General features: G+C 41.1%; 1 protein-coding gene across 2 annotated transcripts in view; it reads right to left on the bottom strand.

Moving 5' to 3' along the window:
- Window positions 1-19,419, bottom strand: part of si:ch211-212k18.13 (ubiquitin carboxyl-terminal hydrolase 47) — a 60,130-nt gene that overhangs the window by 16,152 nt on the left and 24,559 nt on the right. For both annotated transcript variants that reach the window (XM_060914237.1, XM_060914322.1), the window contains exons 14-15: window positions 14,902-15,020; window positions 11,287-11,365 (exon numbers count right to left, since the gene is read on the bottom strand). In XM_060914237.1, the coding sequence (XP_060770220.1) occupies window positions 11,287-11,365; window positions 14,902-15,020 (198 nt within the window). The remainder of the gene's footprint in view (window positions 1-11,286; window positions 11,366-14,901; window positions 15,021-19,419) is intronic.

The raw sequence follows: 19,419 nt of genomic DNA, 5'->3' as shown, positions 1-19,419 counted from the left end.
AAAAACATTAGGATACTGTACATGGCTCATAATAAAACATCAATAGCCTATACTGCGCACATTATTTGAAGGGCATACGAATGAGCGCTCAGAGTGGTGACAGGAAGAGTCAGAAATAAAAGGAGGGCGGTGCAAACCTCACTGAATGCACTGTGTTTACCAATTTCAACACTACGGGGTGCAACTATGTTATTTTGTACATTAAGTCCTTCAAACGAACATGTAACTCAGAAACAAAAAAACATTAGGCGACATACTGTACATGGCTCATAATAAAACATCAATAGCCTACTGCGCGCATTATTTGAAGGGCATACGACGAGCCTTGCGCGCCGCGAACTCGTGCACGATGCTCTGTATGTCACTGATTCAGTGAGCTTTTAAGCGGTAGTCTCACGACCCGAATAGTAAACAATAAACATGGAGGACATGGAGTCGTTAGTGTTGCTGGTCTTGGTGCTGTGGCTTGTTGTCACCGACAACGCGGACAGATACTGGCAAGAGCGTATAGATGAGGCGAGGCGCATAAGGCTTCAGAAATTCTCGCAATTCGTAATTATTCTCCTTCCGGGTTTACAGTGTTTACAGATCCCAGCGCGCTCGCGGGGCGTGTGTGGGCATGTGAGGACACTCCTCCTCACCAATCAGTGCACAGGGGAGTGTCTGCTCACGCCCCCAACCTCAGTCGGCACGGTTTGGCTCGCTTCAGCCCCACTCCAAAACGGTGCGAGTTTTAGGGGCTAAGCAGGGCTGAAACGAGCTGAGTCGTGCTGGTTTTTGGTAGTCGAAACGCGAGCCGTGTCGGGCTGAAGTGAGCTGAAGCGAGCTGAAGTGAGCTGAAAAAGGGTAGTGGAAAAGGGCCATAAAGGCAAAGAGAAAACAGACAGCATGTCAATTTTGTTAAGTTTCACTAAAGATCTACCAGCTCGAGTTCAAATGGGTTATATGTCTTACACGGTTCGCGAATACATCCCTCCCCCTTTAAGGTGTTTTAATTGCCAAAGATTTGGACACGTTGCAAGCCAATGCAGAGGGAAATTAAGATGCGCTAAATGTGGTGGGGACCATGAATATGATAAGTGTGAGACAGAAGTGTTAAAATGTTGCAACTGTGGAGGCCCACATAGTGCTGCGTATGGTGGCTGTGAAAAACAGAAAGAGGCAAAGGAGGTACAGAAATGCAGAGTCATGCGTAAGATGTCTTATGCGAACGCCCTTAAGATGGTTCAGAATGACAAAAGAGTCTCTAGTGTTCCCACTACACTGCAACGACCTACATGGAGCCAATATGACAGAGTTACTAACCTGAATGAGCAGGTACAACTGGATGGAAGTCATTACATGACTAGGCCTGGTCCTAGGCCTATGCCAGCCCCAGAGAAGTGTGCATGCAACACTAACATTACAAAGGACACACTGTTGGTGAAGAAAAATGAATTTATTGCATTCCTGTGTACAGTAATGAATAAAACTCTGAAATATCCAGGGAAAAGTGACAGGATTAAGTCTATTGTGGAAATTGCCAATGATTTATTGGGGTCTACTGCTAAAGTGGATGAGATACATAAAATGCTAACTCTCAAATATGGCCAGACTCAAGATAATTGAATGGACTATGGTGTTTTTCATTTTACAATGGAATGCATGAAGTTTAATAGCCAATGGTCAGGAACTTAAAAGATATATTCAAAAGTTAACAGACAAATCTGAGGTGATTTGTATCCAGGAGACCTGGTTGAAAGCACACTTACAATTTGTCATTAAGGGTTACAGTGCTATTAGACGTGACAGGGGTAATGAGAGAGGTGGTGGATGTATAACATTCATTAAAGAAGGGATTCCCTATAAATGCATTAAAACAAGCAGTGAACATGAATGTATTGTTACAGAAATATTTAATGGGCCTAAGGAGACGTATACTATCATTAACTATTATAACCCATGTAAAGCCTTAAAGGAACAGTCCACCGTACTTCCATAATGAAATATGCTCTTATCTGAATTGAGACGAGCTGCTCCGTACCTCTCCGAGCTTTGCGCGACCTTCTACAGAGCTCAGTATCAATGCGCTGTCGAAGCGCGCAGAAGGTGTTAGTACGCCTGTCATTAGAGTGCGGACTTTCCATAGCATAGAAAATTGCTACGTTTCAATTTGTGTAACTGAACTTGTTTCATATCACTGGTCATATAAACCTATGTAAACAGGAAAAACGTGGAAGAGTTTGGTCGCATCTAACTACAGCCCCAAAAAATACCATTGGCCATGCTGAGCCTAGCTACATCGCTAACAGGAGTGACAGCGCGTCTGACTGACTGGGAGGTCGCGCAAAGCTCGGTGAGGTACGGAGCAGCTCGTCTCAATTCAGATAAGAGCATATTTCATTATGGAAGTACGGTGGACTGTTCCTTTAACAATTGATTTCTTAAATAGTGTTGCTAAGAGGAATCACACAGAGATCTGGTGTGGCGACTTTAATGCCCACAATAGTTTGTGGGGTAGCAAGCACACAGACCTAAATGGTATGGTGGTTGAAGAAGTCATCAATGACAGAATGCTAGTTGTGTAAATGATGGCTCTGGCACTAGACTCAATATCCTTAAGAATGAGACTTCATGTATTGACCTAACCCTAGTTGACAGAAGATTAGCTTACAGATATCAATAGAACACTGACCAAACAACTACTATTGGCAGTGATCATTTTCCTATCTGGTGTAAAGTGGATGTGGAAATCAGGACTGAACATAATTATGTACATCATAAATGGCTTTTTAGGAAGGCTAACTGGGAGGAATTCTAGAACATGTCTGCAGATTTGGCTGAACGAATACCAGGATCTGAACAGAGTGTGAATGACATGAATGACAGTATAAGCTTCTTTATCTATTTTACAGCAAGGCAGTCTATACCAATGAGTGAGGGCAAAAATAACACGAGGAATGTCCCCTGGTGGGATGATAAATGTACCAAAGCGATTAAGGACCGAAATAAAGCTTTTAAGCTATTACGTAATACTTTAACCTATGATAACTTATTGGACTATCAAAACAAGAAAGCATTAGCTAGAAGAACTATCAAAGAGGCGAAAAGAGAATCCTGGAGAAACTTTTGCTCATCAATAGGCAGAGAAACCTCACTCAACCAAGTATGGCTGATGATTAAAAAGATGACTGGTAGATATGAACCTCCTCATATTCCTGTCTTAACTGATAGGGATAATCATTATATTACAGATGTCGATAAGGCTAATATATTAGCTAAAACTTTTGCAGATGTTCACAAAGGTCACCACCTGGAAGACTGCTTTAAGAAAAGAAAGGAGGAAATCTTGAGTATGAATGAGGACCTTCTTACAAAGAGGGAATCAAACATGTCTAGTATAGATCTTGATTTTAGCATGATAGAGTTAAAAATGGCTTTAAATAATACGGCCTACTCTGCCCCTGGCAGTGATGGTCTCTGCTATGCCATGTTTAGACAACTCCCTGAAGAAGTTTTAGAAATAATCCTTAAGCTGTTTAACAAAGTGTGGAAGGAGGGTACATTACCAACGGCATGGAAAAGATCAACAATCCTCCCGTTTCATAAACCTGGTTAAGATAAAAGTGATCCAGGTAATTATAGACCAATAGCCCTCACCTCACACCTGGGCAAATTAATGGAGAAAATGGTTGTAACTAGACTAAACTACTATCTAGAATATAATAATTTACTCCATAGCTATCAAATGGGATTTAGAAAACAAAGATCAACTACAGATGCGCTGGTCAAACTCACAAATGAAATTGAGAAAACATTGACTATGAAAGAAGTGATGGTAGCAATTTTCCTGGATATTGAAAAAGCTTATGACACAATGTGGAGAGAAGGACTATTAATCAAACTAAAGAAAATGGGCATCGAAGGGAAGATGTACAACTATATTTTAAATTTTCTATCACAACGCACCTTGAGGGTTAGAGTTGGAGAAGCTGTTTCAAAGGAGTTCCCAGTGGAAGGTGGAATTCTGCAGGGTAGTGTGATTAGCCCAATTTTATTTAATATTATGATTAATGATATTTTTGAGAAATTGAACAGAATGAATGATGGTCTACTTTATGCTGATGATGCCATCATTTGGAGAAGGGGGAATAATATCCCGCATATCACTAAAACAATACAGAAGGACTTGTATATCCTAGAACAATGGGGAGTGGAGTGGGGTTTTAAGTTTTCCGTGCAAAAATCACAAGTGTCATACTTCACAAGGAAGAAAGTCCCAGAAAACCATGAAGTCTTACTTTACAACCACCTGCTCAAAAGAGGAGAAGGTTTCAAGTATCTGGGTCTATGGTTAGACAACAAACTCACCTGGAAACAACATATTGAATACATAGAAACAAAGTGCAAAAAGGTTCTGAACTTGATGCGAATGGTTTCTGGTCTTTGTTGGGGAGCAGATAGACAATCTTTACTCAATATTTATAAAGCATTGATAAGGTCAAATATTGATTATGGTTGTATAGTGTATGGCTCTGCTTGTAAAACATCCCTCTTGAAACTCGAAAGAGTACACTCAAGGGCCCTGAGAATAGCCCTGGGTGCTATTAAGACAACTCCCATTAGTGCCTTACAAGTGGAGTCAGAGGAAACTCCATTTCAGTTGCATTTTGCAAAACTGTCATTGACCTACTGGGTCAGACTACAGTGCAGCATTGACAGTCCAGCCATATCAGTGCTCAAAGATTGTTGGGAATATTCCAAAGAAGCTAAGGGATTTGGATGGAATACTGATGAGTCTGCGAGAGTGTTTGGTTTAAAAAATCTTAAGTTCAGCTCTGCATTGGCTATGAGTAGTGTCCCCACATGGATCCTCCCTGCTCCAGATGTTAACACAGAATTGCTTACAGCGAAGAAAGATCACTCTAACGAACATAGCTTTGCAATACATTGTAAAACCTATTTGACTTCTACATTCTATGGTTACCTACAGATATTTACAGATGGTTCGAAAGACCCTCAAAATGGTCAGTGTAGTATAGGAATCTATATACCAGAATTCAAGAGGACCTATGGATATTGATTGAATAACTTTTTGTCCATATACTCAGTAGAACTAACTGCTATAATTACTGCTTTGAGATGGATTGAAGAAGTCAAACCTTTAAAATCAGTCATATGCACAGACTCACTCTCCATTTTGCAAAGCTTTATCTCTGGAAAAGCAGTAAGAGATGATCTAGTTATTGAAATGAAACAGCTATTGGCTCAACTCAGAAATCTTGGACTCACCGTCCAATTTTGCTGGGTACCAGCTCATACGGGCCTCAACGGTAACGAAACTGCAGATAAAACTGCCAAGGAAGCTTTAGGTCACCACTGTATCACAATTCATGTACCATTAGGAAAAGGGGAAGCTAAATCTTTTATTAAAGCAGAAATCATGAGTAGATGGCAGGACGAATGGGAGACAGACTCAAAGGGTAGGCAGTACTTTTTTTTTTTTTTTTTTGGGCTTTTTGCACCTTTATTGGATAGGACAGTGTAGAGACAGGAAATGAGCGGGAGAGAGAGAGACGGGAAGGGATTGGGAAATGACCTCGGGCCGGAATCGAACCCGGGTCGCCCGCATTCATGGTATGGCGCCTTAACCACCTGAGCCACGACGCCCCCAAGGGTAGGCAGTACTTTAATGTGCAACATCAGGTTGGTGGGAGAAGAATCACTTCAGTGGGGCTTGGACAAAGGGAGGAAGTTACACACAAGGTTGAGATTAGGGCACACTGGTCTCAACGCCACACTACATGTCTTGGGGAAAACTGATGGGCTTTGTGCTGAGTGTCAGGTTAAGGAAGATGTAGAACACATTCTTTTCTACTGCAGGAAGTACAATGATCATAGGACAAAATGGATAGAACAAGAAGGAGATGAAGGAGATATTCATAACATTTTGAAGGAAGAGGGAATGCAGGGAAATAGGATTAAAGCCTTTATGAGGTATCTAACAGATTCAGAATTAATGGGAAGAATTTATTTTATTTTATTTTATTTTTCTACCTTTTTTTGTGCCGTGCCAAGACTTGACCTGACCATCTCACACACTCCTATACAGTAGATGGCGATATACAATCATATATTGTGAACCGCCAATAGTCAAAAGTAGAAGAAGAAGGGGACTTTGCCAGCCAGGAATTGAAAAGTTGCTATTTGCAGATGATGGTAGCATGAAAAGGGGTAAGAATGTGATGTACACCCTGAAGAAGGTGCAGGAAGCTCTAACCCTGGTGGAGGATTGGGGAAGGAAATGGGGTTTTAGACTATCTATTGAAAAGACTAAGGTGATGTTCTTTACTAGGAAGAAAATAGATGAAAGTTTAAAACTGGAACTGTATGGTAGGACTTTGGAAAGAGTTAAAAGTTTTAAATTTCTTGGTGTATTTTTTGACAAGACTTACATGGAGAGATCGTGTATCAAAAGTAATAGACAAATGTAAAAGGGTTATGAATTTAATGAGATGCCTTGCTGGCACAGAATGGGGAGCAGATGTAGCTTCTTTGAAGCAAATTTATATATATCTAATTAGAGCAAGAATTGAATATGGATGTTTGGCTTATGGATCTGCAGCCAAATCAGTTTTAGCTGGGTTAGATATAGTTCAAGCTAAGGCACTGAGAATATGTACAGGAGCTGTGCAATCTTCCCCAGTATGTTCCTTACAGGTAGAAACAGGAGAAATGCCACTCTGTTTGCGGAGAAAGCAGCCTCAGGCTAACTATCGGGTTAATCTGATGGGTCAAAGGTGTGATCACCCAGTTAAAAGTATAATTCAGGCAAGCTGGGAGAGAGAGGTGGAGAGATGTCCAAGTTTTGGATGGGTAGGAGAGACAGTGGCACAGGAAATGGCTATTCTTGACAAGAACTTTTGTCCAGGAGCAATGTGGCCATCAGTTCCTCTATGGCAATTGGAGTTCCCAAAGACTGATTTAGAATTGCTTGAGATTAAGGCTACATCCACACGACAATGGCAACGAGATGTTATTTAAAAATATATCACGTCCAAATGGGCAACGATCAGTAAAATATCAGGTCCATATGGCAACGCAACGCTTGCTGAAAATGATGCAATACACATGCCACACCTTTAGGGGCGCTGTAAGACGGTCCCTTCGGAGACACCAGAACAATAGAAGAAGTAAGGACGCATGCGCATAAACTATTATGCGCGAGACTTCATATTAGCCACAAAGTCAGGAAAATCTGTTCGTAAAATTACATTATAATGACCAAATACAATGAAAAGTATTTTTCCAGTCTCACCTGTGAAAGGTAATCCCATGTGATCTCGTTTGGACGGCAAACCTGTTGGTACAGTTAAACGCAGCTAATCTTTATTCTCCGCTTTGACCTATCCAATATGGCGGCGAGGATGACGTATGATTCTACGCGGAAGGCGGCGTCTTTAATGGTCCGGAATAAATTGAATGCTACACGTTGATGGATTAATTTGTTGTTTCTCACCTGTGAAAGGTAATCCCATGTGATCTCGTTTGGACGGCAAACCTGTTGGTACAGTTAAACGCAGCTAATCTTTATTCTCCGCTTTGACCTATCCAATATGGCGGCGAGGATGACGTATGATTCTACGCGGAAGGCGGCGTCTTTAATGGTCTGGAATAAATTGAATGCTACACGTTGATGGATTAATTTGTTTCTCACCTGTGAAAGGTAATCCCATGTGATCTCGTTTGGACGATAAACCTGTTGGTACAGTTAAACGCAGCACATGAATCTTTATTCTCCGCTTTGACCTATCCAATATGGCGTCGAGGATGACGTATGATTCTACGCGGAAGGTGGCGTCTTTAATGGTCCGGAATAAATTGAATGCTACACGTTGATGGATTAATTTGCTCTTCTACGCCCTTTTTGAGGAATGTATTGTAGGACTTAAACCCACATCTGAAGAGGTGAGATCGCTCCTTTTTTTTCCCTATTTTTGCTGGCGGGATTGACTCTGCCCTAAGGGCAGAGTCTCTCTCTCTCTCTCTCTCTCACTTTGCACCATTACACAATAAATATTCAGCGTGAAAATATTTTGTAAGTGCGTTTCATGAACCAAGTTATAGGATTTGTTGACAACTCGCATCGAGTTCGTTACACTTCTACCTGGCGTGAAGCACTCAGTCATGTGGTTGTGACGTCATCGTAAACAAATCCGTTCTACTCATCCAGACGACTTCACAACGGCAACGTTGCCACTCTGGAACCCGTTCTCAAAAAGATTGCGTTTTGGGCACCCAAAACGCCGGTGCCGTGTGGACGCCAGGCCTAAACGATAAGCAATTGTATCGGAGTCACCTGAATCCGTTGCCGTGTGGACAGGGCCTAAGTCAGATAATCCTGAGGCAGATTTGGTGCATGAATTTCAATGTTATGTAAGAGAAAGGTATCAGGAATTACATATTAATTTTTACTGACTGTTCAAAGGATCAAGAAACGGGTGCTACAGGAGCAGCTTTTGTTGTTCAGAGGTGGAATATCCAAGCTGTTAAGAGAACCTCAGACTTTCTAAGTGTATTCACAGTGGAATTATATGCAATCCTGATGGCAGTACAATGGGCTGAACAGATTCAGAACCATAAAGTATTGATATCTAGTGACTCTGTGTCAGCAATCAATAGTATTGGGAAAGGGTTATCAAAGAGCCGACAAGACCTTATATATGATATTCTTCTGGCAATTAGAGATGTGAAAAGGAGAGGGGTCGAAATATCATTTGTATGGGTCCCAGCACATGTAGGTATAGCATCAAATGGAAAGGTTGATAAGTTGGCTAAGGAAGCTGCTCAAAAGGTAACTATAGATGTCAACATAAATCTGTCCAAGGCGGAGGTTAAAAGTATTGTGTGGCAGGAAGCAATTTTAAAATGGCAACAGCTTTGGGAGCAAGAAAACAAAGGGAGGCATCTATTCTCAATTGTTGGTAGAGTGACTGATTCAGTTAATGTCTGTCAAAGAGGGGGGGCTAGATGTAATGAAGAGGTAATTATTTCTAGATTGAGGATTGGTCACACATTTCTGAACAGCACTTTATTTATTTTGGGAAAGCATCAAAATGGCCTGTGTTCTTGCTGAGAGCGCGAGACAGTTCATCATGTTTTGATTTCTTGTAGAAATCATGACCACCAAAGGCAAGATTTAATTAGACAGCTGCGGGAGATTGGCTTGGAAGAAGTATCTCTGAAAGGTATTTTAGAAATAAGGTCAAACGGGAGGGGAAGATGATGGTTTTTTTTCAAGTTCTTAATGGACACTGGTGTGTATGTATGTGCACTAAGGTGGTAGTCCTGTAGATGGCAGCAATGCAACTTTTTGGATGCCGGCTGCCGTAAAACCTAGAAGAAGAAGACTTTGCCAGAACGTCTTGTCTGTTTCTGTGCCATTTTTTGCTTCCTGGATTTTTGCTCTGTTTTGTCTAGTCTTAGCCACAGTTTTTTTTTTTTGCACTCACGTTTTGTCAGTTTTTCCATGTTTTTTGCATTACATTTTGTCTTCAGTTTTTGTCAGAACTATTCATGTTTTTTCATATTAGCTCTGTCTACCTTGTCTGTTTTTTTTTTTTTTTTTTGGTCGTTGACCCTTTTTGGGCTTTAATTAAATCATTTTTTTATTTATTGGATTTCCTAGTTTGTGTTCTGCTATTGGATCCTAACTCTCCACATCTCGCCACCCCTAACAGACTCCCGGTAGAATTGGTAGAGTTCAATTAAATTTTTTTTCTTGGCATGGACTCTACTTATAAGCACGGTCCATATATTTTCAATAGGGTTGAAGTCAGTACTTGTTTTAAGCTTAATGTTAGCCTGCTTGATCCTCCACAACCAGGTCTGATGCGTGTTTGGGTTCATTGTCCTGTTGTAAGTCCCAAGTCGTGTTCAAGTTTCTGATGGTTTATACTGAAGAATTCTGAGGTAGTTCTCCTCCATTATTCCATCCACTTTGTGCAATGAACCAGTTCCACTGGCAGTAAAACAGCCCCAGAGCATGATGATCCTACCACCACCACCAGCTGGTACAGTGTCCCTCTGTACATGGTGGTCATTGTGGCCAAACAACTCAATCTTTGTCTCATCTGACCATACAGCTATCCTCCAGAAGGCTTTTTCTTTGTCCGTGTGGTCAGCTTCAAACTTTAGTTTAGCTTGAAGGTGTCAATTTTGGAGCAGGGGGTTATTTCTAGTTCAGTCCATGGTGATCTGAACTGGAGACAGTGATCCATCAGCTTCCAGTTCATGGCAGGGCTGTGCCATGGTAGTTCCTAGGTTGTTTCTGGCCATCCAAACCAATTTATTTTCAGCTGAGGGTGATAGTTTTGGTTTTCTTGAAGCAAGGTGGCTTGGCAAAGTGACTACACCTCACAATAACGTGGATACAATTGTTTGAACTGATCTTGGAATTTGCAGTTGTTTAGAAGTGGCTCCAAGAGACATTCTGGAGTTGTGTACATTTGCAATCCTCTTTCTCAGATCTGCACTGAGCTCCTTGGACTTTCCCATTTTACTGTGTGTTGGTCAATCCAGTGAGTGCTGTTCACAAACCCTTTTTATGAAGGCACAGAGAAGCTACCAGCTGTAGTCAATCATGATCACTAACAGGAAGTTAAGAGACCTCGGCAAGATAAGAGACGTTTTGGAAGTTTCAGCACCTCTGAATTAATAATCTAAGTGAGCGTATGTAAGTTTTTGACCATGTATGTATAATGTTGACCCTGTGTTGATTTCAGAAAACCCAAAGAAAAGTAAAACTTGTGCACCAAATTCTAGTTTTTTTTTTAATTAATGTCTGTTGTACAATCATTCTGCCATAGAAAAAGAACAGTTCAAAGAAATTACTGAAAGCCCAAATATTGCCATGACCTTCAGATCCAAGATGGCATTGAGGTCACTGTATGTAAGCTTCTGACCACAACTCTGTGTGTTTGTGTAAAAAATGAACTGTGAAAATTGCCCAACGCTACCGTGTTATAAGTGAGGTAAAAAGTCTATATCAAACTGTGTTCCTTTACAAACATGACGACAATACACTATTATCCACTGTCAAGAACATTATGCCACCATACAGAATTCAACAGTCAATCAGTTCACCTCATGCACCCAAAACAGTTACTCTAAGTGCACAATTGTATAAATTATCAATCACAAATGTACAGTGTATTGCATTAGTTGGTGTTAAAATTTTCAGTACTTCTTACTACATGCTTATGAGTCCATATTCTTTCAGAGTGAGTGTATGTTCATGTGTCTCACCATATGCAGCAGTGTCTCCATCTGGTTCAGCCATTCCTCATGCACACCTGAATCCATCTGCCCTTGGAGCTGGACCAAACTGCACACATCATACACATGCTGAAGTGTTTACATATCTTAAGTCACTAAAACATGGACATCTGACACAATGCCTGCATGAAGCTACAGTAGACTATATAGCCTGTTAGGACAGCAACTCATGATTATTTTGATAATTGATTCATCTTTAATCAATTATTTGGATTTAAACATATTAAATACACAAATGCTTAAAAAAGCTGTTTATTTGCAGCTTTTTTAATCAATACTACTACAGAGCCCAACTAGGCTTTAATAAATAAAAGGTCAGTAACTATGACTGAAATTTATAAACTGTTACTGAAACAACATTATTGAAATTTATCAGGCAATTTATTACAACAAGGCGGCACGGTGGTGTAGTGGATAGCGCTGTCGCCTCACAGCAAGAAGGTCCGGGTTCGAGCCCCGTGGCCGACGAAGGCCTTTCTGTGTGGAGTTTGCATATTCTCCCCGTGTCCGCGTGGGTTTCCTCCGGGTGCTCCGGTTTCCCCCACAGTCCAAAGACATGCAGGTTAGGTTAACTGGTGGCTCTAAATTGACTGTAGGTGTGAATGTGAGTGTGAATGGTTGTCTGTGTCTATGTGTCAGCCCTGTGATGACCTGGCGACTTGTCCAGGGTGTACCCCGCCTTTCGCCCGTAGTCAGCTGGGATAGGCTCCAGCTTGCCTGCGACCCTGTAGAACAGGATAAAGCGGCTAGAGATAATGAGATGAGATTATCAAATGCTTATTTCAACCAAATGAGATACCTAGACTAACAGATAACAGAGCCTAAGTGTACATTTCAACTGGTACACACTTTTAACAAAGGCCTCTCTCTTTTTCAAGGCCTGATTTGTTAAACTCCAAAGAGAAAAATTCAAAATTAAGACTAAATAAATGTCTGCTCCCTGTTTTGCTACTGAAACTTTTTTTTTTAACTGCTGTGGCTACATCTCATCTCATCTCATTATCTCCAGCCGCTTTATCCTTCTACAGGGTCGCAGGCAAGCTGGAGCCTATCCCAGCTGATTACGGGCGAACGGCGGGGTAAACCCTGGACAAGTCGCCAGGTCATCACAGGGCTGACACATAGACACAGACAACCATTCACACTCACATTCACACCTACGGTCAATTTAGAGCCACCAGTTAACCTAACCTGCATGTCTTTGGACTGTGGGGGAAACCGGAGCACCCGGAGGAAACCCACGCGGACACGGGGAGAACATGCAAACTCCACACAGAAAGGCCCTCGCCGGCCGCGGGGCTCGAACCCGGACCTTCTTGCTGTGAGGCGACAGCGCTAACCACTACACCACCGTGCCGCCCGCTGTGGCTACATGTGTGGTGAATTATTTTCAGTGTATGGAATTGACTACACAGTTTTGGGTTTGACTTTGAGGTTTTCTTGCCTGGAATGAGTGAATCAACTCTTTTTTGGATTAACAGTGACGTGAACCAAAAGCAGGATAGAAATTTCATGACTTGACACACAAGATAAATATAGTATGTTGTGTATGCTAAAATAAAATTAATGTAGTGTTTATTAGCACTGCTGGATCAAAAAACTCATTTAACTTTTTACAATCTTTGAATTGATTCAAATCATCGACTGTACAAAACATGGATGGCATGGCTTCATTGCCTCCCATTCTACAGAAATTAAGCCAAAATACTTCTGCTATGTTGTCAAATTTGGAGCCAGAGTCTGCGCAGTAAGTAGTTTTAACTGCTAGAGTCTGTGCAATAGAGACGAGAGTCAAATATAACTATCAAGGTTGCTACATGGATATGTAGCTAGCATGATCCAACTAGCCTTTTCCTATGAAAACTCTTGAAGTTTCAAACAATTTGAAAATAAATGGTTGATCAGACTGTAGCTAAGCTGTGCTTTTAATATAGTCCACACTATCCCAAATTATTAATTACAAACACAGATACTGTGCTGGAAACTAATGACAATCATTTTTAAATATTTCCCAGTGTTAGCAAGCATAAAATAATTTTCCATAATTAGTGTTTTCCTTCCTCGCTCTATATGCCATTTTTCCAATTAGTTAAAATTTTTTCTAAGTTAAATGCTGAACATCTACATTGGTGCTTGAAAGTTTGTGAACCCTTTAGAATTTTCTATATTTCTGCATAAATATGACCTAAAACCTCATCAGATTTTCACACAAGTCCTAAAAGTAGATAAAGAGAACCCAGTTAAACAAATGAGACAAAAATATTATACTTGGTCATTTATTTATTGAGGAAAATGATCCAGTATTACATATCTGTGAGTGGCAATGGTATGTGAACCTTTGCTTTCAGTATCTGGTGTGACCCCCTTGCGCAGCAATAACTGCAACTAAACGTTTCCGGTAACTGTTGATCAGTCCTGCACACCGGCTTGGAGGAATTTTAGCCCATTCCTCCATACAGAACAGCTTCAACTCTGGGATATTGGTGGGTTTCCTCACATGAACTACTCGCTTCAGGTCCTTCCACAACATTTCGATTGGATTAAGGTCAGGACTTTGACTTGGCCATTCTAAAACATTAACTTTATTCTTCTTTAACCATTCTTTGGTAGAATGACCTGTATTCTTAGGGTTGTTGTCTCTTGAGATTCAGTTCATGGACAAAAAGTTCTATTTTGGTCTCATCCATCCACAAAAATGTTTTCCAATAGCCTTCTGGCTTGTCCACGTGATCTTTAGCAAACTGCAGACGAGCAGCAATGTTCTTTTTGGACAGCAGTGGTTTTCTCCTTGCAACCCTGCCATGCACACCCTTGTTTGTTCTCCTGATGGTGGACTCATGAACATTAACATTGGCTAATGTGAGAGAAGCCTTCAGTTGCTTAGAAGTTACCCTGGGGTCCTTTGTGACCTCGCCGACTATTACATGCCTTGCTCTTGGAGTGATCTTTGTTGGTCGACCACTCCTGGGGAGGGTAACAATAGTCTTGAATTTCCTCCATTTGTACACAATATGTCTGACTGTGGATTGGTGGAGTCCAAACTCTTTAGAGATGGTTTTATAACCTTTTCCAGCCTGATGAGCATCAACAATGCTTTTTCTGAGGTCCTCAAAAATCTCCTTTGTTCGTGCCATGATACACTTCCACAAACGTGTTGTGAAGATCAGACTTTGATAGATCCCTGTTCTTTAAATAAAACAGGGTGCCCACTCACACTTGATTGTCATCCCATTGATTGAAAACACCTGACTCTAATTTCACCTTCACATTAACTGTTAATCCTAGAGGTTCACATACTTTTGCCACTCACAGATATGTAATATTGGATAATTTTCCTCAATAAATAAATGACCAAGTATAATATTTTTGTCTCATTTGTTTAACTGGGTTCTCTTTATCTACTTTTAGGACTTGTGTGAAAATCTGATGATGTTTTAGGGTCATATTTATGCAGAAATATAGAAAATTCTAAAGGGTTCACAAACTTTCAAGCACCACTGTATGAAGTCTAAAAGTCTAAGTAATGAACCAGTCATTTTAGTTTTTAATTTTCAAAAGGTAATATGAAGACACTGGCGCACTCACCCTTCAAACTTCTTTCGCTTCCATTTTAGTATGGCTGCCCAGAGTCGATCCCACTCCTTCTCCACATCACTGGGGTGGTAACCAGGATGTACTTTAAGCTTCCCAGCTTGCACTGCATTCTGTCAAGGAAAGACACAGCATACAAAGGCAAACTGTTAAGTATAATATCTTTGCGAATATAGTACATTAATCACGCTATATTTTGAATGGGTACTTTATAAAGTGCTATGGCGTTTAATAGGCCAATACAGACATTCAATATTTTCCAGATATGGCACAGTAACAACCTGCAATTAACTTATTTAGGATTCTGTCCTAAATCATAAAATAGCCCATAATACTGAAATTTAGGGGGAAATCAGTAATCATGCAAAATAAAATGTAAAAGTTTGATTGCATAATTATCCACCCAATTGTTGTGAAACCCCTAAATTAGTTTTGGTGCAACAGGTTGCCATTAGAAGTCATACAATTACTTGAATGGAGTTCACCTATGTAATTAGCGCCACATGATCTCAATATAAATACATCTGTGAACACCTGTTAGAGAACATACCTAAACAGTGAGCATCATGAAGACCAAGGAGCTATCAAAACAAATCTGGGATAAAGTTCTGGAAAATTCTCAATCAGGATTTACCTAAAAAATATCCAGGCTGGTCAGTGATGGAACAGAAAAGCTATAATCTCTTCTTTGGGAGATTGTGAGATCAAAGCCAGACAATGCCACAACCTTCCATGGGCAGAAGCCAATTGACCATGCTCTCTGGGTGGGAGGGATGGCATTACTCTCTCTCTCTCTCCATTGTCAATCACAGCAACACGACCCAATCATGAGTGTCTGTGAAGTATGTGGAGATAAAGGTAGACAGCACTTTCCTGCATGTGTGTTACACTGCCCTGTGATATAGCATGAACAGCAGTTCAGAATGATGTTGTTTGGGTGGCTTCATGTGCCTTGGAAGAAGCATGTGTTGGCCCTCCCCCTCCCCACTGATAGCTAGGAGAGATCTGACTGCTGGATGGCAAATGACAGGTAACTAAATTGAGGACAAATAGTGGGGTTAAACTTTGAAAATCATGTGGCGCAACACCAAATCCATTATTTAAAAATGAATATGTCACGACAACTCTTACTTGAGGAATCTGTCTGCCATTAGTTGGACAAGCAACCAAGTGGTAAACAATGCCCTAGAGTCCCAATTAAGTCCATTTCAATGCCAGGTTATAACACTGTAAAATGTAGTTCAAAGGGGCAAATATAACCTCAAATCAGATAAAGTTGGGAAGGTATGTTGAAATTGAAATTAAAACTGAAAACAATGATTTGTAATTTTTTTTCTTCTTTCATATATTATTCTTTTTTATATTTGTATATGTAAATAGTTAATTTAATTTAATTTATCTAGAAGTTTTTCTCTATTTTCTATTCTCTGTGTATCCTGTAATGATGCTGCTGGAATTTTAATTTCCCTGAGGGAACCTTCCCAAAGGGATCAATAAAGTTCTATCTCATCTAATCTAATCTAATCTAATCTAATCTAATCTAATCTAATCTAATCTAATCTAATCTTGTAAAGAATTTCTGATCTGTATTGCACTCAGAACAATACAACACATTACTTGATGTTTTACCTCATGAATTTTATTATTTTTTCAAAATAAACTCATTTCAATTTTGATTCATGCAACACATTTCAAAAAACTTGGGACGGTAAACTTTAACCTATAGATTTAGGCACTGCCTAAAAGCGGAGCTCTCATCTGTTTCTGGATTGGAGGATTTTCTTATATCATAGCCAGTCTCTTTTGTTTTATTTCTTTACTGGCTAGCACTGGCCGCTAGGTGGTGTGTATGACTGGTAATTACTAACACTGGCCACTAGGCGGTGTGTATGACTGGTAATTACTGACACTGGCCACTAGGCGGTGTGTATGACTGGTAATTACTAACACTGGCCACTAGGCGGTGTGTATGAGTGGTAGTAAACGGACACGGACAAACCACAAAAAATCGACTCGATGGGTTTACCATTTTTTCTTAGGTATGGTGCTCCGCTGGGAGCTCCGCTATCAAGTTGCCATTCCTTCTCAACACTTAAAAGATGTTTAGGGATGGAAGACACAAAGCGATGAAGCATTTCAAGAGTTATATTTGTCCCGTTCTTCCTGCAAACAGGTTTTAAAAGGATAGTTCGGGATTTTTGACATGAATCTGTATGGCATCCCCATCAATAATGTCGTGCAAACACACTGACTTACCCCGACAGCATCCTGTGAGTCCAGTTCTTGTCCAGTTTTGGTCCAGACGAAAGTAGTCCGGCAAGTTTGTTGGGGTCATGAAAGTAAAACGTTTTTCGTCTCAAAACAGTATGTGTTCAAAAGAGTGATATATTTGCATCACAAAACCGTTGCCAAATAAAAAGTCAGACCTCGAAATCGCTTGGCACTATTTTCTCTCCCTTCTTATCAGTGCGCGCTGCCGCCAGGTGACAGCCACGGCTGTTTCATTCATTGTTTACTAGTGATGGGAATTTCGGCTCTTTTTCGGGAGCCGGCTCTTTTGGCTCTTCTTACTATAAGGAGCCGGCTCTTTCGGCTCCCAAACGGCTCCTGAGATTTTATTTTTGATTTAAAGGAATACGCCACCCCCAGATGAAATTGAGTCAGTCCCTGCAGTCCCTAGAGTTGGATGAGTGAGCCAAAGCGTTTTGTAGCCGACCCAGCCATTGCCCTGATCTATTAACGCCCAGGTTAGCTTAGCTTAGCGTAGTCGCTGTAATCCGGCGTGTCCAGCTAGCATTGTCGTTGCAAAAGTGAATTAAATAACTCAAGATTTTTTATAATTATTTCTCATGACTTGTACATTCACATCGAGTACACATATCAATGCAAATTAACACGAAGGGATTTACTAGACCAATTTATATCTGGAACTATTTTCAGCCACAGCACAGGCAAAGCACCGCTGCAGGCGCAAAGACACCGCACAGCGCCTGAAAACGGGTGCGCAGCGCCTGAAAACCCGTTTTCAGGCGCTGCGCGGTGTCTTTGCGCCTTCCTTTTCCTACCTATTCCTTTAATTGCTGCAATTAACTAGTTAATTCTGATTCTATTTCTCCTCTCAGTTATAATCTGTCCTGCTTTTGAAAAGATCCTCTCTGGGGGGACAGATGCTGCCACTATACACATCCTCCGTGCCATCACGTGTGTAAGCCGTGGATAGAGTGCAGCCTTGGTCTCCCACCAGCTTAGTGGGTCTGCGTTTCGCTGTCACCTGGCGGCAGCGCGCAGTGATAAGAAGGGAGAGAAAATAGTGCCAAGCGATTTCGAGGTCTGACTTTTTATTTGGCAACGGTTTTGTGATCCAAATATATCACTCTTTTGAACACATACTGTTTTGAGATGAAAAACGTTTTACTTTCGTGACCCCAACAAACTTGCCAGACTACTTTCGTCTGGACCAAAACTGGACAAGAACTGGACTCACAGGATGCTGTCAGGGGTAAGTCAGTGTGTTTGCACGACACTATTGATGGGGATGCCATACAGATTCATGTCAAAAATCCCGAACTATCCCTTTAAGGTGTTCAACAGTACAGGGTCATCATCATGTTTTTTATTTCAATATTTGCCACACGTTGTTTCAAAATTTGCCACACTCTATTGGGGACAGGGGGACAGGCACCCTCTCCTGCCACAGCCATTGTCAGAGTGCAGGCACTTGCGGATGCAGGCACAGGAGAGACCAGGGTAGAACAAACAAACAAGAACAAACAAACAAGAACTGGACTCACAGGATGCTGTCAGGGGTAAGTCAGTGTGTTTGCACGACACTATTGATGGGGATGCCATACAGATTCATGTCAAAAATCCCGAACTATCCCTTTAAGGTGTTCAGCAGTACAGGGTCATCATCATGTTTTTTATTTCAATATTTGCCACACGTTGTTTCAAAATTTGCCACACTCTATTGGGGACAGGGGGACAGGCACCCTCTCCTGCCACAGCCATTGTCAGAGTGCAGGCACTTGCGGATGCAGGCACAGGAGAGACCAGGGTAGAACAAACTGCAGACGTAATCCAAATCGGCATGCAGGAAGCAAAGTCAGGAAACTAGCAAGGATCAAGCAATCAGCAAACAGAGCAATGTAGACTTGACTATAAAGCGAGGTCGAGACGAAATGTGAATACTGGTCATACACTGATAACCAGGTGGTAATCAAATGGCTCAGTACATTAGAGAGAGAGCACACTAAATGATACTTTGCAAAGTCCAAGTGTGAGAGCTGTGCTTATATAGGCGAGGGGCTGATTACTGAACGAGATGCAGGTGATGTGATTAATAATCAGGAGACAGAGGGCGCTGTGGTTCTTGGGGTTTGTAGGTCTGAGCAGCCATGTTTGGAGGCTGTTCTGAACTCGTGTTCTCTGAGCTGTTACTGACAGCCATGCCTTTGTAATATGTGCAGAATGTGGTTTTGCATTGTCTTGTTGAAATATCTCTGGAAAAAATGT

The sequence above is a fragment of the Neoarius graeffei genome, chromosome 1 (genome assembly GCF_027579695.1).
Source record: "Neoarius graeffei isolate fNeoGra1 chromosome 1, fNeoGra1.pri, whole genome shotgun sequence".
Taxonomy (NCBI): Eukaryota; Metazoa; Chordata; class Actinopteri; order Siluriformes; family Ariidae; genus Neoarius; species Neoarius graeffei.
Note: the sequence above shows the minus strand (reverse complement) of the source record. Positions and strands in the feature narration are given on the sequence as shown.